The 26,579-nt window shown below is 31.7% G+C and overlaps 2 protein-coding genes across 2 annotated transcripts; one reads left to right on the top strand and one right to left on the bottom strand.

The window, feature by feature from the left end:
• The first annotated feature begins 64 nt into the window (after positions 1–64).
• Positions 65–22,961, top strand: LOC148612230 (PHD finger protein 14-like). Its single transcript, XM_088593483.1, has 23 exons — positions 65–203; positions 1,754–1,873; positions 2,495–2,655; positions 4,498–4,571; positions 6,437–6,492; positions 8,433–8,533; positions 9,467–9,522; positions 9,754–9,865; positions 10,250–10,344; positions 11,441–11,489; positions 12,457–12,597; positions 13,353–13,428; positions 13,825–13,919; positions 14,221–14,311; positions 15,041–15,147; positions 15,671–15,766; positions 16,111–16,241; positions 17,720–17,851; positions 18,479–18,617; positions 19,854–19,985; positions 20,271–20,368; positions 21,455–21,572; positions 22,858–22,961. Exons 1-23 carry the CDS (start codon positions 140–142, stop codon positions 22,894–22,896), a joined length of 2,283 nt encoding a protein of 760 aa, XP_088449609.1. The 5' UTR covers positions 65–139; the 3' UTR covers positions 22,897–22,961.
• A 531-nt stretch (positions 22,962–23,492) lies between these two features.
• LOC148612229 (uncharacterized) lies at positions 23,493–26,356 on the bottom strand. The gene is made up of 3 exons (XM_088593484.1): positions 25,851–26,356; positions 25,121–25,276; positions 23,493–24,371 (listed from the first exon to the last, which is right to left on the bottom strand). The coding sequence occupies exons 1-3, from the start codon at positions 26,107–26,109 to the stop codon at positions 24,205–24,207; spliced, it is 582 nt and encodes a 193-aa protein (XP_088449610.1). The 5' UTR covers positions 26,110–26,356; the 3' UTR covers positions 23,493–24,204.
• Between the last annotated feature and the right edge of the window lie 223 nt (positions 26,357–26,579).

Genomic DNA, 26,579 nt, shown 5'->3' with positions numbered 1-26,579 from the left:
TTTTTGTAAACCAAACAGAGGTACCTTCAAAAATAATAGAAAAAAAAGTTGTTTATAGATTAAAAAAGTGTTTTGCAGTTATCTCCCTTGTAAAGTTCATTTTCGGAAACAATAATATCTTTCTGAATTATTCGACATCATGGATGAAACAAATGCAACTGATGATGTTGATCCAAGTGTTCAGTTCTTGTACAATACAATGTGTATGTAGATTTATTGATATAATATGAAGGACCTTGTTCTTTCTCAAAACTCTCTACAAATTAAAAAGGATGCCTACAAGTATTGTAAAGTATCCACTCTCCTACATTTGTATAATCCAGCTATTTAAGATTCATAATCAACTTTCGACGAATATGGCCTCAGTTTCACTACTGATTTCCTTCTGACTACAGACAAGCCTGTGTATCTAGAATTTCTTCCTTTAATACATAGGAAACATCTCAAAACATTATCAAGACCTCTCTGCAGAATTGATGAAATCAAAACAGCAAAAGTCAGGTTAATTTTGATTTAATTTGACAAAAAGAATGTGACTTTCTCATGTCTAGGGGATACTATGCATTAACATTTGTCTAGGTACGCAGGTTTGTCTGTAGTCAGATTGAAATTAATGGTGAGATTGAGACCATATTTTTTGAAAGGTAATGATGAAGCTCAACCTTACAAGCAGCTCCAGTTACAAATATAAATATGCTTTTAAGTTTTAATAGGTCTGAATCATTAAATGTATAAATTTAGGAAATACATGTACATTTGTAATATGAGAAAGGCAATGGCATTAAGTGGGAGCTAAGTCCTAAGCTTGATTCATTAGGTACCCTTATCAATGAAGAAAATTCAATTCCATTTACCTTATTTGCCAAATTTGTTTTAAGATATTTATATGAGTGGGAGTATTAAAAATGTAAAATTATTTGTTGAACAGTTTCAGGTTTGGATTAGAATGACAATTTATCATGATCCCTCTAACCAGAAGTAGCTTTTTTTGAAAATGTCAGAGAAGTTCTGGTTGAATTACATAGATGTCTTTGAAAAAATTGAATAGGGAGCATTTTAAAACTACTTGTAAAGTGTTAATAGATTGTGACATATATGTATAGTGTTTTCCACAGAAATTTATGAAAAGCAAGGCATGGTACTTAATGTATTTTGCTGGCACTAAGAGGTTGTTTTGGGGGCACCTCACCTAAACTTGAGGAGTATTTATTTTCCAAAACCTGCAATAAACAGTCTTTACCCTAGTTTGATGTTATTAAAGTGTCAACACCACAGAATGTTTGATTGCAGATCAGTTAATATAATAATAAAATAAATCTAAAACTAAAAGCTGGGTTTTGTCAACTGGGTGCAGCTCCATTCTAAATTGGTCAAGGGAAACCTCTAATATAGTGTTCCCAAGTGTCAGTATGATGAATTTTTTGAAATTTCTATACATTTACATATAAGAGTAAAGCTTATAAAAGTTCTCCACGGATGACAGGAATATTTTATACATACACTATTGTCAACACAAATTTTAATTTCTCCACTCTTCACAGTGGAGTCACCATTTCAAAAATTGTCTGTAGTTTTACTACTCCTTGACTTTATACCAAGGTATATTAAATGGATCTAGCAATTTATAAACATTTCAGTTATGGATAGAGAAAGATATGGATGGTTAGAAGGAATTACTGAACTTAATTGTCAGATAATTATATTGAATTCATCCTTAATGCTGGTAAAGAGATGTTCACAATTTCTTTTACAGTGCAAAGAGATCCAAAGAAAAGAAAAGTTAAACTTGTAGAAAAGCATCTTATTCAAGTTGACTTTGGTTTGGAAGATAGTGAAGATGACAGTGATTTTGAAGTTGGGGATCAAAAAGAAGGTATGGAAATAAAAATTAATGGGATGGTGATTACAGTTTGGCTGAAAATTCTAAAATATTTAAATAATAGATAGATATAGAATACTGGTTACTTTCAGTATTGTTAATATCAGAATCAAAAGTAACTATTATTATTTTTATCATAATGTATACTCTTTTTGGTGAAAATAAGATTTTATCATGCTCACGAAAGCTCACATTTGCAGAAATCCCTCAAAGCATTGTTGAATATCTTAAATGTATGAATGTATGTACTGACAGAAATCATGGTGCATACAATGATACATGTATGTTAAATGCTTGAATTACATGTAATATAAACAACCTTTTTCAGAGCTTAAATCTAATTTTGGAAAATAAAATATTTTAAACAATGTTCTTGTGTCTTGATGTTGCAATTTCTTATATAGACTTTTCTTTCTTTTTGAATACTGAATGGTCCGTGGGAGTTTTTTTTTCTATCGTTTTGGTTCTTGTTCAAGGAACAGCATGTAAAGTAATTAAGCCCTAAAATTTTATTGGGAAAACAGTCTCAAGTTTTCTTTTAAAGGCAATTTGAAATATTTTTCTTTTTTTGATTGTGTCTTTTCATTTGTCTGATTATTTTCATTTTTATTTCAGATTCAGATGATGAGATGGAATCAGATGGTGGAGAGGACAAAGAATCAGATGATGAAGGAGATGATGATGGAGATGAGGATGAGTCATCAGATGTAAACAGTGAAAAAGAATCAAAGTTGGATGAGGATGACTTGATTGAAAATTCCTTGGATTCAGATTTTGTAAGTTAATACAGTGACATGACAAGTTATACAAAATAACTGAAGTTCTAAAGTCCAGACGTAAAATATTACGTAGTGCCCTACAGGGGCAAAATGTGATGTTCTGTCGAGATGTTCAAAACTAATATTATTCTGTTAATTGGCAACGATATGGTTGATGTTAGGTATGTTATCATTGGAAATTACAGTTATTAGAAATTATAAGGCACTAGGGTTGAAGAAAAATTGATAAACCCATACTACTGCTACTTGGACTACATACTTGAAAGTCCAAGCAAGTCCCTGTGAGAGATTTGAACTTTGCCACCAATAAAGTCCTAAATCATCTTAAGTACTTTTATTTTGTTGTATTTGATATAAGAAATTAATTAAAATAATTTCATTAGACTCATGAAGGGGGTCAGAATGACATTAATATAGTGTTTAGTACCAGTCCATAATCAGATATTGACTAGCCAGTTGCCAGACATTATTTTCTTCTGGTTTAATAGAGAAGTTATGCTTTTTCAAATAAAAAAAATGCCTTTCTGTATATTTTCTTTCTGTTTGTTTACTTCAGATTTTGTCAGTATCTGCTTTTTTGTTGGGTTTATAATATCATGTTTGTGATGTATAATATTCAATGTGATTTCATTAACTTTTGCTCACAAATATGCCTGAAATAGAAGTGTTTCATTTATAAATTGAATAAAATATTTTGATTATACAACTGCAAAACATTAACCACTGTATAATGGTTTTATGCATTTTTTTTTGTTTTTTTTTCTTCAATTTTTTTTATTTCTTTTTAATATAGTCAGGTTTTTATAACATCCCCCTACATCACTACCTGACTAGAGTGTAATGGGGTTTGTAAACATGTATATATTCACACTATTATATTAATTTGAAAAACTGCACTTTTCACTCTTACGCACTCTCGCTTTTTTAGTAGCTGCTGTAGTCATTGTTGTTGTCACCTGACATTATTTGTTACTTACGTTTTTGTACATAAACAAAAAAACAAACCAAAAAAACCCACAAAATTATAACTTCATATCCTTTTCATGTTATCTATTAGGTCCATGTTTCCTGACTGACAAGTTTAGTTTTAAGTATCAATCCATATAAAATTTAGACAATGCCTATGATAAAGGTGGTTCATGGTTAAAAAAAAAAACACTGAACAAACAATGATTTTTCAGTCTACATATGCTATTTTTTATATAACAATAGTCCTTTGTATATACAGAGGTGTATTTTTGAGAAAACCATACATTCATCTCCTACTAAAATCAACCAAATCAAACTAAAGTGGTAATAGTAACTCTTGAAAAGTTACAATTTCATACAAAATGTCAATCTCTTACTAATCACTGCAGACAAGCCTTTTGAAATTCTTGGACATCATTCAAATCAAACATTGTTGACAATTGGATAACACAGCATAAAAACATTCACTTTCTCCTAAATTAGCAAGATTCTTGCATGTTTAGGGTGCAGGGTTTAGAGTGAATTTCAAACATCAGACTCTGTTAAGAGCTTGACAAAATCTCTATAATTTTTATCTCTCAAGTACAACAACTAAATGATAAACTATTGGCAAGACTGGTTATGTGGTCTGTAAATGTTTCTGAATAAGGAATGGAAAGTGAATTCGATAGGTTTTGAACATGCATGAATCACCTCCTGTCTTTTTTTTATAGACTGCTTCTTAGATAAACTGAAAAAAACAACAAATTGTACCTGAAAAAAATTTCAGTATAGCATTCTACATATTGTTCTCTGTAAAAAGATACATTATTTTTGGATGACATTGTAAATCTCACAAGTTTGCATAATTATAACATTATACTTTCTTAGGTGGCAAGTACAAGTTCAGCAAGACAGAAAAATCTCAAGTTGACAATATGTTGTGTATGTTTAGGGGATGTAAGGTATGTCTTGGTCTTGATATATATATATATTAAGGCCAATTGAAACAATATATGTGCTTCCTGTCACCTCATAGAAAAAAAAACAGGTGGGTATGTTGGGATTTTTGTTTTCTCTTTTTTTACTCCACAAGGTTGTAGTTGTCATTTTCCATGTTATTCTTAATGCCACCATTAACATCAGTATGAACTCAAATTCTATGTTTCAAAACATAATTCTTTCCTCCTATTACAACAATGACTGAACCAAGTAATGGAATACATGTAGATAGCTTTGAACTTGAAAAAAAAGGAAATAAATAGAAAATTAAAGTCAGGCAATTTTTATTTTATTCTATGTATATTTTATTTCATTTTGGCATAAAAAGTTTAGGATCAGCTGTAAAAACTGGGGTCGGTCAAGTGACTGGAACCAAATTATTTTTTTGGCCTAATTTGAATAAGAGTAGTACTACTTTCAATATTTCTTGGTCAGTTTTGGGATGATTTATATAGCTGTCTATGTAGAAATTTGCCTACATTATACCAATGTGGCCTACCATTAAACACCTGTGGGATCTTTTGGACAACTATCTTTCAAGTTAAAGTATCTGTTTATTATGATAAGTTTAATGTCTGAATTGATCATAAATGACACTTATTGAGTTCTTCTCCGTCTAAGAATTGGGCACAATGTATATAGGGTAAGGCACCTGTAGGAAAAAAACACAGAGATTTTATTGCATTAACCAACTACCGGTAATTATATCTGATAACCACCAGAAATAACCATTAAAGTGTTTGTAAAATTTGCCTTTTAAGATATTGATAGGTCAAATTTAATTGAAATGCACTCCTGAAATGTGGCGGAAAAATTTTCCTGCACTCTTTCCCTACATAAGCAGTCAAAAAATATCTTGTCACAGATGCTTCTGGATAAACTTAAATAGCTTTTTGGTTGTTTTCTAGATGTACTGAATATATATTAGGCAAAAATGAATAAATTGGGGAAAATGATGTGCCACCCATTGCCTGATTTTTACACAGAATGATACTTCAAACTTGAAAGACTATACCCAAAAGATAATAACTGTTACTGCATTATTAAATAGTTATACTTGTGATTTTGTTTTTTGATTATTGGACATGTTCCTTAACACCATGTTTTCCTATTGTATGTGTTTTCACCTCAAAATAAGTGTTAAATTATTCCCTAAAATAAAATTTAAGTGTTCCTATACAATAATATAAAAAAAAAATCCACCTCGTTAAAAAAACAACAGAAAAATACATAATGTAAGTAAGGAACATGCTCTGTGGTGGTCTTATCCTCCTCACTTGTTAATTTATGTTTCTTTTGTATTTGTTTATTTTTTCAAATATGTAAACATTTTTACCGGGCACATACAATCATTTAGTTTAAATAATACTGCCTGGGAATATTTGCTTTCGAGGGTGGAATGTTCTGACGTCAATATCACAAAAAGTCGTAAGTGTAAAGTTGATTGAAAGTAATGATGTCACAACCAAAAATAGCATAAGTCATAAATTACGATCAATTTCACACTTACGACTTTTTTTGAAATCAACGCCAGGACCTTTTAACATTTTTCTTAAGTCAACTTGATGAAAACTCCTTAATAGAGTTTTAATGTTCTGTATTGGTCCTGGACCAATGTTAATGATATTTGAAAAGTCCAGGGTCAGAAATGGAGGGTCCAGTACCTTGGACCTACACTAATTTGAACCCCTTACGCCATACACTGAATGGTAGATGGTTCTTACTTATTGTTTGATTCATTTACTATATGACTGTTTGAGTGATTGTTGTATGAACATTTCCCCTACATTTTTACTTCACTAAATGCTAAATCTTTTAAATATTTCAGTGTTGAAGATGATGAGATAGTGGAGTGTGACAACTGTGGTGTCTCAGTTCATGAAGGTACTAAATAAACCAATGTAATGGAAAGTTTTTATTGAAGACATTAAGAATTTAAGACTGCTGAGAATGCAAGTCAGAAAAATCTCAGACAATAGTAAGATTTGAAGCTTTCTAATGAGGCTGTGCAGATTTCTCTGTCTTGTGTTTTCTGGTGGTGTTTGATTCTATTTCTTCCTATTAAAATTAATTTTGTGAGAAGTATGCCAATTTGGAACAGTCTGCTTGTTGAAATTTCTTTTGTAATTACAGGATGTTATAAACATTTTATTATGACATCACAAACGTCATGTTTTATCTTACACATAGGTATGATGACGATATCCTACATGGCAATGATCGAATTTAAGGGGAAATACTAAATGCAAATTGAAACTCAATTTAGCTAGTAGAAATTGTTTCCACTTGCTAATATGTACTAGTGGAATTGTATATGTCATGTAGGTAAAGCCCAGAAACCCCCCCCCCCAAAAAAAAAATAAAAATTAAATTTAACAAGTGTTAATTTTCAGTACTTCCATCATTTAGGTAGTGGAAAAATTTCTGAAATTCAGTCCCTGCATGGTTTAAAAAAGGAATAACCTTGTCTATTTATTGAGAAAAGGATTTCTCACATGACTTAAAACAAGAATTAGCTTGTCTTTTAAAGAGAAAAAATCATTTTTCTGTATTGCTAATTAAATAACCATAACTAGATCTGATCTGTTATATCTAAGCAAATGAATGTCTAAAGACCAGTCAGCTGGTGACTGATCAATCTTTTCTTTATCAGGTCAATTTAAGAAAAGTTTTACATATACTTTCACAGTACCTAACAGTGCCTATCTTATGAAAATCAAAGGTCCTAATATTTTGCTATGAATTCTAACAAATCGTAATATTTTATTTTGATATCTAATAAAATACATGTACATTTACATGTACTTGGACAGAAATAAAACTCTTTGAAGAGGGCGTCCACACAAACACCAGCAGGCAGTGGGTGGCACATGAAAAAAATCACAGATTAATCTGTGTTGCAAGCTGAAGAGGGTTTCCACACAAAAATCTGTTAGTGGGTGGCACATAGCAAATTTGGTTTTCAAAAAATTTTCATCTTTTTCATATCACACAATACATCCTTTTTCAAAGTTGAATGTTGGTTTTTGATTAACTGCAAGGGATAAAGAGATATGAATTACATTGAAAGCACTGAAATTCATTAAAAAAAGTTGGTAATTCTTTTGTGTGTGTGTGCAAAAATTTGGTTGATTTCTTAAGGAACTTTAAAATCATATTCTTAACAATTAAAAAAAATTGTTGTACTATTGGACATACACAAGATATAAACATTACATTGGAACAAAAAATAAGTGGGATTGAATTTACCATGTGTCATTCATATCATAGGAACTACCTGGTTTCTTAATGGACATTCTAATATGACATCTTCATATCATCAAACTGTATATTTCAGTACAACCCCACCTTTAGCATCTGCGCACTGTCTTTTTTCTTTAGCTGTCACTTCGAGACAAAATATTTATGCGATGATTTAATGGCTGAGAGGTTATCTTATTGAAATCAATTATATAAATACACACATTTAATACATACGATGACAAATATACAAATTTAATCCAACTTCTATACGGGGGAGGTTAAACGGAATAACCGTTATTTTGGCTACGGCTAGGGAAATATTCACAAAAATTACCGCATTTATCATATTAGAAAAGAACATAATTCCTTCCGGGGTAGATTTGTACTCATTTTAAAATGGGTTGGGCTTTTATATTCTCATTTAACACCTCGCTTTCGCTCGGTGTTAAATAATTGAATATAAATACCGTACCCATGTTAAAATGAGTACAAATATATCCCCTCCACAAATTATTTCCTAAATCTTTTAAAAAGTTAAGTTATTAAATGAGTTTGTTTTAAAATTATTATATCTTTTATAGGGTGTTATGGTATCAGTGAAAACCAATCAAATGCTAGTACAGAATCCTCTGCCAGTACAGAACCATGGTTTTGTGATGCATGTAAAGCTGGATGTAATCCAGTAAGTCTTATACCCTTTGCTTGAAGGATGAATTAGGAATCTCAATGTACCTCTTCATCCATCAATGTATTCAACAGAATTTCATGAAATTCTGTTTGAAGGAAGAGCATTATATGTAAATATGCATTAAGTGAAATGGATGATGTGTAAGGGAGAAAATTCAACTTCACTGTTTTACATGTTGCAAAAAGGGGGATATTATATTACTCAGTTAGCCCCTGTAACAATCAGTTTACCAATAATTCTTAAATTCACCATCAAAAGATCCATTTCCAAAATCAAGAATTTTTCAGCTGGAAGTTTTATTAATATAATGCTTTGATCACGTGTAGTGGGAAGATGATTAGCATTATTTAATTTACATTATACAGGAAATGTCCCATACATTAGCACTGTGTATTGATTGTGCACTCAGATAAGAATTAGGATTTTCTTGGTATTTACATGTTAATCTTGTTCTGTTTATAACCACAGGAAACTATGCACTTCATTTACTATTATATTTAGGCCTATCCTGTTCAAATTGTACAAATAAAAAAAGACATTTTATTATTAATCATGTTAATTAATAAAAAGATTTGATAAAATGCCTTGTATTATTATTTTAGGCTTTTCTTAGGAGAGAAGAAGCCTTTAAAGGAAAAAAAAGACTTTGTTGATAATGTGTTGCAATGTCTTATCGCCAATGTCTGTACTAATGGAGATATGGGAGACCTCCTATAACAGACCGTGTGCCTCTGTATTAAAAGTCCACACGATCACTTTCTAACTGCATTAATCCAAACAATCAATGTCTAACTGTATACATCATTTTCAACATACATCACTTCCAACAAAACAATTTTGAACTATTCATGTTTCAGAGAATTTACATAAATAGGGCATTGCTGACCCGCCATTCCTGTTAATCTTTTTGTATTATTTTATCAACAGACATGTGAGCTGTGTCCAAATCCTGGTGGTATATTCAAGGAGACAGATGCAGGGAAGTAAGTGTTGAAAATTGAATTGGAAAACATTTTTCCTAAATTTTTTTGGGGAATATCAGATATGTTAAACTGTTAATTGTAATGGAGAAAAATTTTGGTTGGTCTGTTAGATTAACTGGTCATCATCAAAATTGAACTGGATAACATTTTTCATAACTTTTTTGTTACATTAGATGAATTTGAAATTAATTGAAAAAACGAACCATATAATTTTTTCTTAATTATTATTAGGTGGGTTCATCTAGTGTGTGCTCTATATACACCTGGTGTTGCATTTGGTGATGTTGACAAATTGAGTCCAGTAACTTTATTTGAAATGTCTTACTCAAGGTGGGGTGCTAGGGTAGGTATTGTGTAAATTGTATTTAATATATTATTCAAACAGTAAAATTCATGAAACATTTCAAAGTGTTTAAAAATTCTCTTGATATTTTGTATTTGACACCTGTTAAAAATATGTGCCACAGGTGCAGTTTTATCGAACATTTCTTAAATTAATGACAAAGATCATAATCACGAATTAATACTTAAATCCTTGATATAAGACATACATATAACAAGAGTGGAATTGGTGAATATGTCAAAGAGACAACAACTCCAATGGGATGAAAAACGTTAGCTGTCTGAAATACAAAATGTGTCTTTATAACTTCTTGTAGATTTGGGTTTTGATGACATTTTGTAATTCTAGTGCCATATTTTTGTTTATGATTGTTTATGATTGAAGGAGTGTTCATTGTGTGAGGACCCTAGATTTAGTCGGACAGGTGTATGTATCAGCTGTGATGCTGGAATGTGTAGAACACACTTCCATGTCACATGGTATGTATGTGGACATAACTTCAGTTTTTAAGTGTAAGTTTATGTAAGAATCAGGCAAACTTGGAAAAATTAGAAACATGCATGTCAAAAACTCACCTTTCGGACAATATTATTTCACTCAGGGATGCTTTCTTTATATGAAAAGACCATTATTTGATTTCTGCATCACTGGATCAGAAATGTTTCAATATAATGTAAGAAAAATTAAGCTTTTGGCAGAGTTGGGTGTATTTCAATAAAATTAAAACTCAATTCACCAAAGTGATATCAAAAATCACCTTTTTTTCTTGATTCTGATGTAAATAAATTAAACTCTCAAAATGGTGTTTTTTTTCATCCACTGCCTGATTCTTACAGAGACTGACACTAAAACTCCTATTAGAAATATTGAATGAGACTATAGTTTAAGATTCTGTCGTTCAGTTTTTTCATCCTTCTGCATGAATTTGTATTCATATTGAAATATTTTATGTAGGATGTAAACTCTTGTCAACTTCTCTAAGCTGTGTTGTAATGTATTTTGAATTAGTCTTTATTGATTTTCTTTTAAGAGATCCGTGCAGGTTTGGGTGTCAAAAGAATAGGCCTGCAGCAGTGCTAAGCTTGTCATAAAAGGCGACTAAATAGTGCTCAGAACCCTAGCCGAGGGCTAGGGCGCTTTGCCCACAGAGCAACTGGGTTGTGTGCCCCTGGTGATGGAATGGGGTACCCCTGGCATGTTACATGATGGGGTTGTCAGGCCATAATACGGAAAACCAGACCGTAAACCATAGTGGTGCACCGTGTTGGGAAAGATGCCACGTTCCTGGCACGTTAAAAAACCCTACTGTGGTATTCTCCCGGAGTAGGAACCATAGGGCTCCGCCACAGGAGGCTAAATTGCCCGACCCTACCCACCTCTCCCTATTTCCAGTGGCAATCAAAATTTCTCGACCCCATTATCCTTGTGTCCCATCCCATTTTTCATTTCATCATCATTTCTTGTTCATTTTATCATGCACTTCATGTTCATCGCTTGAATATAGCTGAAATATTGCTGCTCGGGCATTAAACCCCAACAAACATTTTCTTTTAATAACCACTATTATAATTGTAGTGCACAAAAGGAAGGATTATTATCAGAGGCAGCACCAGATGAATGTATGGTAAGATTTCTAACCAAACTTACTGATTTCAATCGAAAACATACAGTGAATTGTTTATGGGATACCAATATCAGGATTTTTATTTTATGTCATACAGTAAATTTAAATTCTCAACAAAATGTTAAGTTTCAATTGAAAATTTTGATTATCTAATGATTATGAACTCTGCAAATTCATTATCCCACAAAAAAATACACATTTTGGCAAACCTTAAAAATTGATACATACAGGGTAAGTGCCTTCACACTTTTGGCTTTAATTTGGATTTAGAATCACTTAATATCATCCTATTGAATGTTTTGGAATTATTGTCATATTTTTATATTCATGTTCATTTTATCATCCTTTTCATGTTCATCGTCTGAATATAGCTGAAATATTGCTGCTCGGACGTTAAACCCCAACAAACAAACAAAAACATATTTTTATATTATAATATTCAGGCAAACTTTGTAATGTTTAAAAACTGTCTCAGCCATCTTGGAGTGATGTGCTTCCCTCAAGTGCAGGTCATAGGTCATAGGTTTGATCCCCAGTCACAACAAAGGCTGTAAAATTGTTAGTCACTACTTCACTGCTAAGCATGCAGTATTTAAAGGATAGAGTAACTGGTCAGCCTGAACTCAGAATGATGTCACCGTAAGGGGTGACATGCCTACCTATGGGCTGTTGCTTCTGTGAGCTTGCACAGTGAAGACCCATCTCATTGTGTTGGACTAGAACAAAGCGAAGTCTGTTTGGTTGGTCAAATTTTTTTGTTCAGAAATACATGAAATACTTGTCATATGACCTTTAACCCTTCATCGCTCAATCAATCCTGTAACATGTTTAGTAGTTATTTGAAAAAAGCATTTCTAGATAAGTGGTTTCAATCTTTATTATTGTAGTGAAGCCATTAAAAGATCTTGTCAAACTGTTGGATTTTTTTTATTAATGAAACCTTAATGAAAGACATGATATTTTGTAGGATATAGCTGATCCTTTCTTTGCTTACTGTAAAATGCATGCTGATAAACACATGGCTAGAGCCAAGCGTAGAAACTGGTTAGCTATACAGTCACATATCCGTCAACATCCTGATAATAAAATAGAGGATGAAAAAGAAAAGGTTAGTTATACATACCATAGTGTCACAAAAGTTAAATAGAGGATGAGAAAGAAAAGGTTAGTTAAATATACCATAGTGTCACAAAAGTTAAACAGAGGATGAGAAAGAAAAGGTTAGTTATACATACCATAGTGTCACAAAAGTTAAATAGAGGATAAGAAAGAAAAGGTTAGTTAAATATACCATAGTGTCACGAAAGTTAAATAGAGGATGAGAAAGAAAAGGTTAGTCAAATATACCATAGTGTCACAAAAGTTAAATAGAGGATAAGAAAGAAAAGGTTAGTCAAATATACCATAGTGTCACAAAAGTTTAAGGACAGGGTTGGCAAGGAAATACAAATTGAGGGAACTCCCACAATGATTACCCATCCTGGAAAATACTCCAATTTTTTAAGAAAGTTGGAATTACTGGGAGAAACTGAACATTAGAGTTCAGGCAATTTCTCAAGAATGTTGATACTATGCCAGTTAAGATAGTTTCTGAAATTAGAGACTTAAGTATGAAAATATTCTATTAACCATCATTATATCCCTAATTTAAAGTGATATATTTAGCTTTCGAGAACATTTAAGTGTGTGATTGAATTAGCATTCTAAGGTTTTAGTTAAAATGAATAACAGATGTAGCTCCAACTACTTATTAAATATTATATTTGACTGATGCACATTAGTAGAGAATTTACTGTAGAGTTTTTTTTTTTAATACAGTTTTGTAATGAGATTTTCAGGTTATATTATCAATTTAATTTTCAGGCAAGATTTGAAAGAAAATTAAACAGACACAGACAGAAATTTCACATTGGGAAGGCTAAAAGACCACCTGCATGGGGTAGTATTACTGTTTAAAAGAAAGTGAATGAAACATGATATCAAAGTATGAAAAACCTTGCACCTAGGGTTTATTATGTGAACTGATTTTTTAAGAATTGGATGTACCACTCTTTACTTTTATCGTGGGGTACCAATTTACGTGCTTTTTTTGTGGGTTGGCCAAACTGCGATATTTGGTTCTAAATGAAAAGGAGATTTCCGTTGATGTTTATACAGAAAACTTAAGAATCACAAATTCGAAAATGAACTTGTTTTTCCTCCCTAATCCATGTAAATTGGTATCCACAAATTATAATACTTATACAGTAAATCACATTGTTTGACATTTTGAATGTAAGAGTGTGTCTACACAATGCTATGTGTATAAATGATTTTATTAATGATTTTGTTGTAGTGCCAACACAGAAACTGGTACGATTTCTAACATCAAGTCCTTCATGTGTGAGGAAGATGTTGAGAAAGGCAGAATTGATGGGTATTATAACACAGGTTAGTATTGCTATTTCGGAAAAAGAAATAAAATGGCTTAGTTTTTGAAATTGCTTTCAGTATTTGTCTCTTTTTCCAGTGTCCATAATGTATATGAAATCGAAGTTACAAAATTATTATTTCATTATAGTGATTTTATGAGACAGGAAGAAATTTGCAGTTGTGTAATGTTATAGTCAAGTGATCATCTGTAGACATTTTGTTTCATAATTTTCCTTCTGAAACAAAAGAATGATATCCTCACACATGAATGACTTGATGTATGTGGTTCATTTTTATGGTATGATTAATGTCACTGCAGGAAACACATGTTGCTGATGAGAAACAAGAAGTGAGAAAGAAATCACATGTACCAGCAGCTCTGTCTGTGGAATTTGTCAGCTACTTTTTAGGTATGTGAATGTGTCTTTGCACAAAAATGTAATGCAAATAAAAAGTAAAAAAAAACATTGTTGAAGTTATTCTCTAACAAGTTGACAAAGTGAAGTAGATTCTACATGTAAGTGAAGCATTCTTACAGTGACTTCCAAGTTTTTTTTATGTTATCATGTTGAAAATGGAATAAAACAAAACAAAATTGTATTGCTGAATACACTCAACATGGAATGTCCTTTGTTTGTATCGATATGCTTAAAAATCCATCTTAAAGTGAAGGAGTAGAAAACTGATAAAATATAAGCAGAGTTTCCTTTTTTTTAAATTCAAATATTTCTCCTTTGGAACCTTTAGAATTATATTACTGCATGTATATCTATGTAGTATGTGCTTCCCTCTGTTTAAAAAGTCTTCAGTTTTCATCAGTCAGTAAAGTGGGAGTGGTGACAAGATGTATCTTTATTTAGCGCCTTCCAGTTTTTGAAAATTAGATCCTATAAATTTATTATTTTCATTAATTCTGTCAAATGAACATTTTTGCGGGTATCAGTTTTTGTGGTTTCAGAATATGATTAGCGCTATGTAGTGTTAATAAAGCCATTTTGCAGTTACTATTTTACTCGGCTTTCTGTTCACTGCGAATATAGCTAAACTTAGTACACTGCAAAAGTTGATATGTTTACAGTATCCTTATTATTGAATTTTGAAACAAGACTAAACTGATATCCTGATCTTATAATTTTTAGAAAGAAACAATAAGATAGATAGGATGAAGGCTGGTATAAAAGATACTGTATTACAGAACAGAAAATTACAGGAACAAGAAAAGATACTCAGGACTCAGTATGATCAGGTAGGAATTAAGGCATTATCTTTGGGTGAAATTAAATTGAAGTGCTTCAGAAATATTGATGGTGTAAGATGCTGGGGCAACTTTGAGATTTGAACTGAGGAAATTGTTTGATTACTTCATTTGGATGCCCTATTGTTTGTTTCAAAATTGCTAAAGATATTTCTGCTACATGTGTAGAATAGAAGAAACAATAAAATTTTTGACAGTATGATTAAAGAAATTGTTTTCTGGCATAACTTGCTATGTTAGGGTTTTTTCTTTAAAATCATCCTTACAGGAATGGAATGCTTATTTGGTTGAGAAATAAAAATATATTTCCTTTTTTTATATGAAAAAAAAAAACTTATTCTTCAGGATGAACACTATGATGTTCAATCTCTCTTGGGTTTATTTACTAGAACTGATAATATAACACATCTTTGACTTTAAACTTTGTATAAAAGAGGATAGAAATATTATATTCTTTAGAGGAGCAGTTTGTTCATCCATCGTAATCTGATTTCATTGTATTTTACAATTCCAGTTGTATAGAGAGGTTGATGAATTAAGAGAATCAGGAAGAGAAATGAGAACTGAAGGAGAAAAATTGTGGAGTATGCTAAATGGAATTTCTAAAAAGGTATTATTTTAATACACCTGCCTTTCTATATGGGACATATCGCATTTACTGTTGTCTGTCCAACTGTTTGTTGTTTTCACTTGGCACAATAACTTAAAAAATCTTTCACCGATTTTCACGAAACTTTGCTAAGTTCTTTCTTTTGTTATAATTTTTTATCAGCAACTGATTTTTATAATCAGATTATTTAACTCAATTTTCATGGCCCATTATGCAAAAATAACAATCTTAAGTAATGTTGTAGATTTTGGTTTATTTTTTTGTAAAAAGAGTATAATGTTTTATTCATTTTATGATTACAAATTAACTGGTTTCCACCCATTATACTTATATTTACATTTTAGAATTTACCTTTACCAGATGTGTTTAAAGTAAAGAAATCTCCTGCCAAACTAGTACTCCCTAATACAAAGAGGGAAAACACCAGTGGTAGAGGAAGTAAATTGTTACATTCTCCAAACATGTTGATTCACCAGTGAGTACTCCTAGTTAAGAAATAAATCACGGAAACTCCATTTTTATCATTGTTAAGGTCTGGCTATTTATGTCACTTTTTTTTTATCCGTGGGTTGCATGAAATGTTAGTCGTGGTTCATCACTGTTTTACAATGGTTGTGGTCTAAAGAGCTTTGAAGCATGTCATATTAAAGTAGAAGATACCATATAAGGCCAAGAATAAATTATGTCTGTACCTACATATTATTTGTATTTTTTGTTGAAATGCCACTAAATTATCATTTTTTAGTCAACCTCTATTAAAGTCATGAAGTCCTCCCATAAGTCTCTATATAAAATAATTTTCAAAAATAAAATGATTTTACCTATATGTACCTACCTACATACCCTATTTTTTTATCCACTGTAACCTTAAACAGATATATAGATATTTTTGGCCTAATGGTTAATTTATATAGGGGACTTATTTTGGTGTATTTTAGCATTTTTGTATAAAACAACAAAGTAAATTCCACAAAATATTAACTCTGGGGTGAGGTAATGAGTGGTTCGCTTAGCATCTACCAAAATCATCCAATGTTACACACACTAGAATAACTGCCATATGGTACTGACTTCCCATTATCCAAATATTAAAACCTGTGTGTACATGTGTTACTAGGTTTCTTATGTCCCTTCATATGAATTTCAGTGTAATTTGAACTTGTGTAAACCCAACACCTACCTTAACTGAACAAATCCATCAGGTTTAGTTTTATAATATATAAGGAGAATGGATTTGGTGAATATGTTAAAAAAAGAGACACAACCACACTGGGATAAATGTCAACTCAAGGCCACCTATTGGTCTTCAATGAACAATGAGGAGATGAGGAGACAACAACCACACCAAGATGATAAATGTCAGCTTAAGGTCACCTATTGGTCTACAGTGGATGGCGAAGAGATGAGGAGACAACAGTCTGACCGAGATGATAAATGTCAGCTTAAGGTCACCTATTGGTCTTCATTGAACAATGAGGAAACCTGGTTTAACTGTACATATTTTGCTACAAGCTCCACATAGCGGTAGACCTTCACTTTGTCTCTCACTTACCGCTGCACGCTGGCCTTTCGTAATTCTTGGACATTATTCAATTCAAACGTTGTTTGACAATCAGATGTCGCATAAAATCATTCACGTTTTCCCAACTTTGCAAGATTTTTGCATTTTCTGAGAGGACTGGCTGCAGTGTCTGGAGTGAATTTCGAATGTCAGATGCTGTTCGGAGCTTGCTTTTGCTAGTGGCCAAAATAAGTGGATATTGATGAATGAATCTTTTATGTAATGTAACTTAAGGTACTAAAGTTTGTATGCAAAATTTTAGAATCATCGGTCATCTTAATTCACGATTAAATTGATACATTAAAACCACAAAAAGTTGGTACCCCCACCCTGATTTTTTCTCTGTACAATGTACTAATGTTATGAAGATAATTTCCTCTCTTATTTTGTAGATGTGCTGTATGTAAAAATTCAACAGATCCACACATGATGGTGAAGTGTGACAGCTGTAAGTTACATTACCATCTAGAATGTTTGGATCCTCCTCTTACCAGAATGCCTAAGAAAACCAAATTAATGGGATGGTGAGTTTTATGTATTTGATACATGATTCATTGTTTATAACAAATGAAAAAGCATATGATTTGTGTTTTTATTTTTTTGAAGAAAATGTGAAAAGAATTAAAATATTTTTGTACAAATTATCATAGGTGGGTAGATTTCAAATATAATGTTATATTTAGATTAAAGAATTCGACATTGAAGTAAAGAGAAATCAAGAGAACTAAGATTCTGGCTGAAATCAAAAGAATGTAATCCAGAACCAAATACCAGACATGGAAAACAGACACACACAACAAAGAACATAAAATAACCAAAATAATACATACAAAGTAACAAAAGTAAATGAGCAACTCAGATTCCACTAAATCTTGAAGTAATTAAACTCAGTAACCCTTTTTAAGTTTAACTTGACAATTGACAAGGAAATTACAACTTTCTGTCTGTCTTAGTGTCAAAATTGCCTGTGGAATAAAAGAGATTTGAAATCTATTTGTTAATTGTTCAGTCAAAATCTGAGACATTTCATCAGGTAATGGTCATTCAGTCAAGGGAAGATCAATTCAGTTCTCCGAAACTAAATGTTTTATTTGCTGTATGTTCTTTCATCCAAATGTTTTCTTTATTGTAATCTTTGTGCAACATTGTAGGCAGTGTTCAGAATGTGATAAGTCCAGCAGTGATGACCAGGAAGTCCCTGCTGCAGAACTAGAGGCCCCCAGAAAACTGAGAGACAAGATCAAAGAACCCAGTAAATGGGCTGATGATGTTCATTATGAATTTGCCAAGGTATTGTGTTTGTTGATTCAGTTCATTTTTATACGCCTGTCTAAGACAGGACTATTATGGTATACCATTGTCTGTCCATCTGTCATCAACACTTCGGACAATAACTCAAAAACACTTTCACCAACTTATATGAATTTTGGTGAATTGTTCATATCTATTTATTTATAAAATTTCAGATTTTTCGTTTCTGTGTTATGAATTTTTATACTTAAAATAGGGGGATTTTCAAGTTTTTGGACAATAATTCAACAACACTTTCACCTACTTTTATGAAACTTTGGTGAATTGTCTATATCTATTAACATAAGGTCCCTTTTTGATTTATATAAATTTCAGATTTTTCATTTCCTTGTAATGAATTTTTATACTTAAAAAAGGGGGATTTTCAAGTTTTCAGACAATAACTCAAAAACACTTTCACCAACTTGTATGAAACTTTTGTGAATTGTTCAACTCTATTGATGTAATCTCCCTTTCGATTTTTACAAATTTCACAGTTTTCGTTTCTGTGTTATGAATTTTTATACTTAAAAAAAGGGGGATTTTCAAGTTTTTGGACAATAATTCAACAACACTTTCACCTACTTTTATGAAACTTTGGTGAATTGTTTATATCTATTGAAGTAAGCTCCCGTTCGATTTGTATAATTGTCAAATTTTACGTTTCCGTGTTATGAAGTTTTACTCTTTAAGAAATGGCCAAGGAAATTTATTTGTTGAAAACATACCATTTGTTATGATAGTGCCAAATTTTTTGTGCATTTTTGATTGACTTTTTTTTGGGGGGGGTGGAGGGAGGGTAATTGACAGGGCTCACACTATTTCTAGTTGATCATATAACTTCATTAAAAGCATATGGACAAGTTACAAGGGCCACGGGCGTATCATGTGCTTAAAGCACAGCTCTTTATTTACCTTACATTAAAGGGGATGGTTTAGGCCTTATAAAACTATTTTGACCCAACTGCCACTATCATGTGCCTGTCCACAGTCAGGAGATGTTTGTCATTGATGTGTCTTTGTGGTGTTGTATTACTCTTAAGTTTGATTATGAAAGATCTTTATTTTTCTCTGTTAAATGGATTTATTGCTTTTGTTGTTAGGGCCTAAGCCTTTCAGAGCTTTCTGAAAAATGTGTCCCCCTTTCCATGTTCATTCCTTATCTACTTCCTGTTTACAGCACAACTTCATTTGACAGAAATGGTTGATATTATTATTAATAACTTTCTTTTATAGCTGACAAAATATAAGATGAAAAAGAAAAAGCCAAAGAAAATAAAGAAAGTAGATGTTGAGAGCACAGATGATCAGGAGAAAATCATAGATACCAAAGATAAAATGATTGTAGATTTAACTAAAAATTTGAAGGTAAGTTATCAAGATTATGTTAAATAAACAGGAATCTTTAATTTACCCTTTTTGAAAAAAAACTTTGTCTTTTTTTTTTTTGGCAAACATACAATTATTGGTTTACTTAGTTGAATATCACAAAATACCAAGTCAAGTTTTTTTCAATATCATAACAAACGAGCCATATTCCAAATGTTCAAATACTTTGTAAATGCTTTCATGACTTTGCTCTTCCTTTTTAGTTTTTGCACTGTATAAAAATAAATTTTTGCTCTTTATATTAATGAATTTTATTTTTGACAGAAAAAGAAGATAATTACACCTGTACGGAAACAACTGGAAGTAAAGGAAGTAGAATGTGTTGTGTGTTGTAAACCAGGAACTTCATTAAACACAGTTAGGTTGGTAATTCTTCAAGATAATAAGAGACTGTATCATCTACAATTTATTGCCCCATGCAGGGCCTAGACGTTTAAAAGAAAAGGCCCAAAGCCGAACTCAGCTTTTCGTATAAGGCAATTAAGAGTGCTTAGAAATCTGGCCAGTGATGGAATACTCAGCTTATACAGCTGTTGGGGTGTGTATCCAAGGTGGCTGAATGGGGTAGCTCTTGCTTTTTGGGTTCTAAGGCATTACGAGAACAACCGGACCATGGACCATTTTGGGCCAAGCTGTGTTGTAAGGGCTAAGCCTCATTAAAGACTGCATCTATAGTGTTCTTTCAGGGTAGGCTCCTTGACTCTGCTACAGGTTGCAACATTTATCCCCTAGCCCTACCCATTTCTCACATTTTCTGGTTGCAGTCTTAAGTTTTGCTTTTTTCTTGTTCCCATTCTCCCTATTTTCATTTTATGTTTATACCCCTTCTCTGAAGGGTAGGTGTATACTATTTTACCCTTGTCTGTGTTTCAGCAGGACCTTGTTTCAGTAACACTTTAACCATCACATCAGTTTGAGATTTTACCACATTCTCTCTGTAGGTATGTCATATGATGGGATCCATTTTCGGAAATATTCAACAAGTACCTGTTTACAGATAACTTTGTTTATGTTCTTAATATCGTTATTGGAAGCAAGGGTATCACTAGTGAGCCATTTCTCACAGTTTTCTTGTTTTTTTTATTCTTGTTCAATTAGTTCATGCCCTAATTTTGTATTTAATGCATGTTCTTGGCACTAGACGTTAACCAAACAACAATCAATCATAAACAATTTACCAGAGTGACAGCTTGAATTTATTTATATGATTTAAACTTTTAAATTGAAACATGGACACAGAATCACACTTGACATCACCTTATTTATTATTACATACCTAAGATTTTATAAATTTTGAGAACTTTTTTTTAATGACATAAAAAAAGTTCCTTCAGAAAGTGTGGCAATTTTACAGAAGTTTTAAAATAGAACACAATTACTTTTAGAAAAAATCACTGCAGGAGAAGCTTCCAGTGATGTAATAGTAAATCTTTAAATTTATGTTTTAGGTGTGATGAATGTAGATTACAGTATCATTTTGGTTGTTTGGATCCTCCAATGAAGAAAACCCCTAAACAGAGAGGGTATTCCTGGCATTGTGAAGCTTGTGATCCAACAGATGATTCAGTAAGTATAGAAGGTGGTGGTGTAATGTGATTTTCTTTGGAAGAATTATTTTTATAGGACTGCAAATATTTGCGGTCCTATAATATTATGGTGCAGTCGTAATTGTTGTCGTCATCTGTGGACACGTCTGTTTCCATGTGATAACTTAAGGTTGACCGATGGTATTGAAATTTATATATGATTTGACTTACCACTAGAATTAAGGTTCCTATTAAATGTGGAGTTGATGGCCCCTGCCGTTTTAGAATAAGGGGCTAAAAAGTGTAAAAATGTGTGCTTTATTAAAACCAATGTAGAATGTTTGTTTTTCATCGGATTTTGATTATTTCTTTTTAATTGCGTTCATTATTTAATTCTGGTTATCATATGTTCAAAAGCAGATTTGATTAATTTTGGACCGTTTTTGAGCTATAAGGGGTGAAAAAGGCCATACCCATAAAATCGACTTTTTAAAAAATTTTTGGTCTGATTTAAAAAATTTTTAATTGAATTTAAAATTTTGTGCGATTTACTGGAGTTAAATTCTATGAATGCTTGTTTTAAACCCCCTTTTTGCCCTGTATTCTAAAACGGTTGGCGCTATAACCCCAAAATCAATACTAACCTTCCTTTTGTGGTTTGGAAACTTGTAATTTTTTAAAAAAAATCAAGCAACTACCAGTAATACCCAAGTTATAAGACAAAAACCAAGTGTCTTCAGACAACAACACAGAAGACAGTGCCATACCAATATACATCCACAATTTTTTTGCGGTTGTATAAAAATAATTCTTCCATGATATTCAGTAATACAGTGCCACAACTCTCAGCCGTCTCCTTTCCCAATAATATGATAAATAATGCATTTTGAAAAAAATGTTTAAAAGGTCATATGTATTAAAATTTGTGATGATCTTTACTCTTAAGAAAAAAAATGTTCTATGTGAATTTGAACTTGAGTCTTGGTCAGGTCTTACCAGGATTGCTTGTAGGTTGCAGGATTATATAGGGCAACTATTTTGCAGTACCTGTATTTAATGATTTTTGGGGGCCACCTGAAATCTGCCCTATGTGTGGGGGTTCCTTGTTGTTTGTTGAAGACCCATGGGATGCCTTGGTTGGACATTTTTCATTCCAGTGAAGTTGTTGTCTCTTTGACATATTCACCACATCCATTCTTGTTATATGGTAACAGACTGAAAATCTTTGCATGCCAGTTTAGAACAAATTGTCCAGTATTTCTTTTTGTCCAGGATGTCACTGACAGTAGTTGTTTTTAAGATGATAGTGTTTCTTTCCTTTTTAGGATGAAGAAGAAATGGAGGTAGAAGGAACTAATGACTGATGTGCCATAATATTTGTTGTACCAAATGTGAAAGTATGTGTATTAAAAATATGAAAATCTTTCAATTTTTGTTGTGTTCTTAGATTTTAATTCTATGCAAAAAGAAAGGAAGTTACAGAAATAATCATGTCAGTCTGTTCACTTTGACTAATTTTCCTACTTGTTTCCAATAAGGGAAATAATCCAACCTGTGTTCAAGTGAGCAGGAGAGTATTTTTTTTTGTTAGTTGCTCGAAGTATTTCTTGTTATACCAGCTACAGTGATACACTTGAAGAATATTGTCATTGTTCTTGATTACATGTAGTATTCTGTACAGTCAAACTGGCCTTGAGAATTATTTTCAAGTTTTTGGCCAAATTACGAACTTTACACTTCATTAACAGTAAATCTTTTTGCTAATTAAATACTGCAGAGAAAATTACTACACAGATTTCAGCTGTTAGTTTTGTCAGTTTTTGAGAATGAAATATGAATTAAATATTTTCTACCATATGACTAGAATTGCATTTCTTGTTGGTAGAATATATAAAAGGAAACAAAAAAAAGTGACAATGAAATGGAAAAGAAAACAATAAAAAAAATCAAACAATTTACAGACTGTAAGAAAATTTATTATTACAAAATAGTAATATATTGTACATTGTTCATCTTAGAATACAGTATAATTAAAATGTGTAAAAATACATGAATGATTATTTACAATGATGGCACCAAATTAAAATGAATTATTCCTTTTATTCCAGATGTACTGATTTATTGAGTATACTTTATTGAACATTAATGATAATTTGATTTTTGGTATTGAGGATCAAATATACATTTTAAAACTGAGAGAATGTCACATAAAAAATAAATGTCATGAGTCTCACACACAATGGATATACTAAAGTATTAAAAATAACTGTATAATTTTTGAAAATAAACTATGGTGAACAAATCAAAACTGGTTGGTAAATGAAAACACCAGCACCAAAAACAGAATGTATTGATCTTCATTTGGTATTGATTTTCTTTGAAATGGAATGAAACTCGTTGCTAAAGTGTGAAATGTACAAAAAGTCCTATATTATATTTACAATTATGATACAAGGGAAGAATACAAGATCGTGTATAACATTCTACATGTCAGACCACTTATTTTGCAATGTATAAGGCAGGGCAAATTCAATAATTACATCTACACTATTTTTGAAATAAGAACATTTTCTTATGATTCTGTATACAGATAAAGTGATGTTTTTTTTCTGGAAGTTTCAAATCAATGTACATTATATACAAAGCAATGTTTTGCACAGACTCTTTGTAAGTTATGATGAAATTGTGAAAATTACACCAGTTGCTATTGACAACAATCCACCAATCAGATTAAACGCAAAACTCCATCCCAATGTGACTGTTGCATTATGCATCCGCCGTGGTTTCTGTACTTCTTTAAGGGATCCAAACACAATACAGGCAATTATTATTAAAAGGCCTGGAAAAAAAACATTAATAAAGGCGTATATATTTTATTCATACATTTTAATGTACATATACTGGGACTGTAAATGATGAAATATCTGCTATGAATGAATTTGATAGATTAACTGTCAGTTATAACTGTGGCTTATATCTTTTAACAAAACAAAAGTTATCTTTTGGTTTAATAATACTAAAAACCAAAGATATAAATGCTTGGATTTTATGTAAATACATGTAGTTTGGTTTCAATGAAATTTTTTCAAAACCATATAACATTATTATTTACATTTAAGAATTTATTCTCTTCAGATACATTTTGTGCATGTCTTCAACTGGTTGGTCTATTTAGTACGACAGCAGCATAACTTGTTTTAACCTTCTAATTGAATTGGTGTTTCTAGAAAAGCAGAGAACGCTTTCCCTACCGGTGCACCTGGTCCATGCTCCCAGTTTTTAGTGGAGTCCAAGTTGCTCATTTGCTTTTGTTACTTTGTATGTATGATTTTAGTTGTTTAATGCTCTTTGTTGTGTATGTCTGTTTTTCATGTCTGGTCTTTGTCACTGGATTACATTCTTTTGATTACCACTAGAATGTTGGTTCCCTTGATTACTCTTCCATTGTTTTTATTACTACAGGTGATCTGATGCATGCCATTTTGGATTTATGGAAATTTAAAAAAAAAAAAAAAAAGAAAAAAAAAAGCCTTATAAGATTTAAATAGCTGGTCTAATTTTATATAACGTATATTAAAGTTTAATTACCTGATAAAAACCCTAAAACCAAAGCCATTAACCTAAGATTTTTCTTAGCATCTTCTGTTATTTGGTAGTTAAAGAGATAAAGCAAGGCTAAACCAACCATGATCAATAATCCGCAGAATGATAACACTTCAGTCGTCTGAACGTAACGAAACCAATCTGAAATTATAAATTTCCATTAATCAGACTTCAATGTACCATGAATTAAAATAATTCTATGCAACTCTAATTTTTAAGATTTTATTTTATTCATCAAGAACTTTTTAAAATTAAATTTGTCAATTTGTTCCATAACTTTGAAAGAACAAGCTAACTTGATGCCTACTATCTGGTATAAATGTTGCATGTATATACATATATATCATTTAATAATAACTGTCAGGGCAAGACTCGTAAGTGTAGTCAAGGACATTCAAAACCCTCTTAGTAGTATCATTTATTATTGGATTAACCAATGTAGAATGAAGGTACATGTATACAGTCACTGAATACTATACAGAAAAACAAATTAACATATGATTGTGTTGTACACTATGGTAGTTGAGGAAAATACACAATAGTAAAAACAGTTAAGAAATGTACAAGTCTTTGTCCTTGACTACTCTTACAAGTTTCGCACACGCAGGAATCTTCATGTTTTTATATGCACATAATCGACTGAGTCTGGTGGTTTAATACACTAGTTAATTAACAGTCTACCCCGAAACTTTTTTTTTTATTAATGAATACTTACGACTAACTTGTGGATCAGACCAGATGAAAGCAGCACATTCAAAATCTCCACGTCCTATCCTGACATCAGCACACTTCTCCCACAGCCCATTGTACTGAATAGTCCCATAGGCATCGGTTTGAGAGAGAGCCCAATGGTTAGTGGCCATTCCTACTGTAGTGAAGAAAAATGATGCCAGTAATACACCACAACCTATCTTAAATTTGAGGGATATATCCTCCAGCTTTAAAGTATCAACTTCTTCTTCCTTTAGTCCCATGTTTTGTTTGTTGTATATTCACTTCCGGACTCTGTTATTTACAAGTTGGGGACGCACCTGGAATTATTGCAGGTAGAAATGAAATCGGTTGACAGTTTTCTTTGCTTTTAAGCTTAGATATATATCTCAAGCTCTACTTTGAATGGTTATTCCTCTTCTGTGGCAATATATTTGTTATATAGCTACATTTCAAACTTGTGTCGCCATTTTGACACTATTTTGTCTCACCTGTGCGCTTTGATTACCTGACTCACCTTAGGAAAAGGGAGATAAATCAATCATGGCGATGAAAATAATTGTGGTTGCTTGACGAAAAAAAGTTAACGAACAGTGAAAAATCCTATAATTTCAAGTTAAAGATAGGAAAACAAGCTTAATAATTGTATAGACGATAAATAAATCTTGCTGTTAATACCTTGTTTTTGCAAAGTAAATTTATGCGAAAGGCAAATAATACAAAGGGAACATAT

The sequence above is a fragment of the Perna viridis genome, chromosome 7 (genome assembly GCF_037379345.1).
Source record: "Perna viridis isolate PV_CMFRI_1.1 ecotype Kerala chromosome 7, ASM3737934v1, whole genome shotgun sequence".
Lineage (NCBI taxonomy): Eukaryota > Metazoa > Mollusca > Bivalvia > Mytilida > Mytilidae > Perna > Perna viridis.
This window is presented reverse-complemented; position numbering and strand designations above follow the sequence as displayed.

Bases quoted from the DNA above. Each gene is read 5' to 3' on its own strand.
- LOC148612229 (XM_088593484.1), bottom strand. From the start codon at position 26,109: ATGGGACTAAAGGAAGAAGAAGTTGATACTTTAAAGCTGGAGGATATA. The intron at 25,277-25,850 runs GTAAGTATTCAT...TTATAATTTCAG, and splicing joins GTCTGATCCACAAGTTAGTC to ATTGGTTTCGTTACGTTCAG. The intron at 24,372-25,120 runs GTAATTAAACTT...TTTTTTTTCCAG, and splicing joins GGTTTTAGGGTTTTTATCAG to GCCTTTTAATAATAATTGCC.
- LOC148612230 (XM_088593483.1), top strand. From the start codon at position 140: ATGGATGAAACAAATGCAACTGATGATGTTGATCCAAGTGTTCAGTTC. The intron at 19,986-20,270 runs GTAAGTTATCAA...TATTTTTGACAG, and splicing joins ATTTAACTAAAAATTTGAAG to AAAAAGAAGATAATTACACC. The intron at 20,369-21,454 runs GTTGGTAATTCT...TTTATGTTTTAG, and splicing joins ACTTCATTAAACACAGTTAG to GTGTGATGAATGTAGATTAC.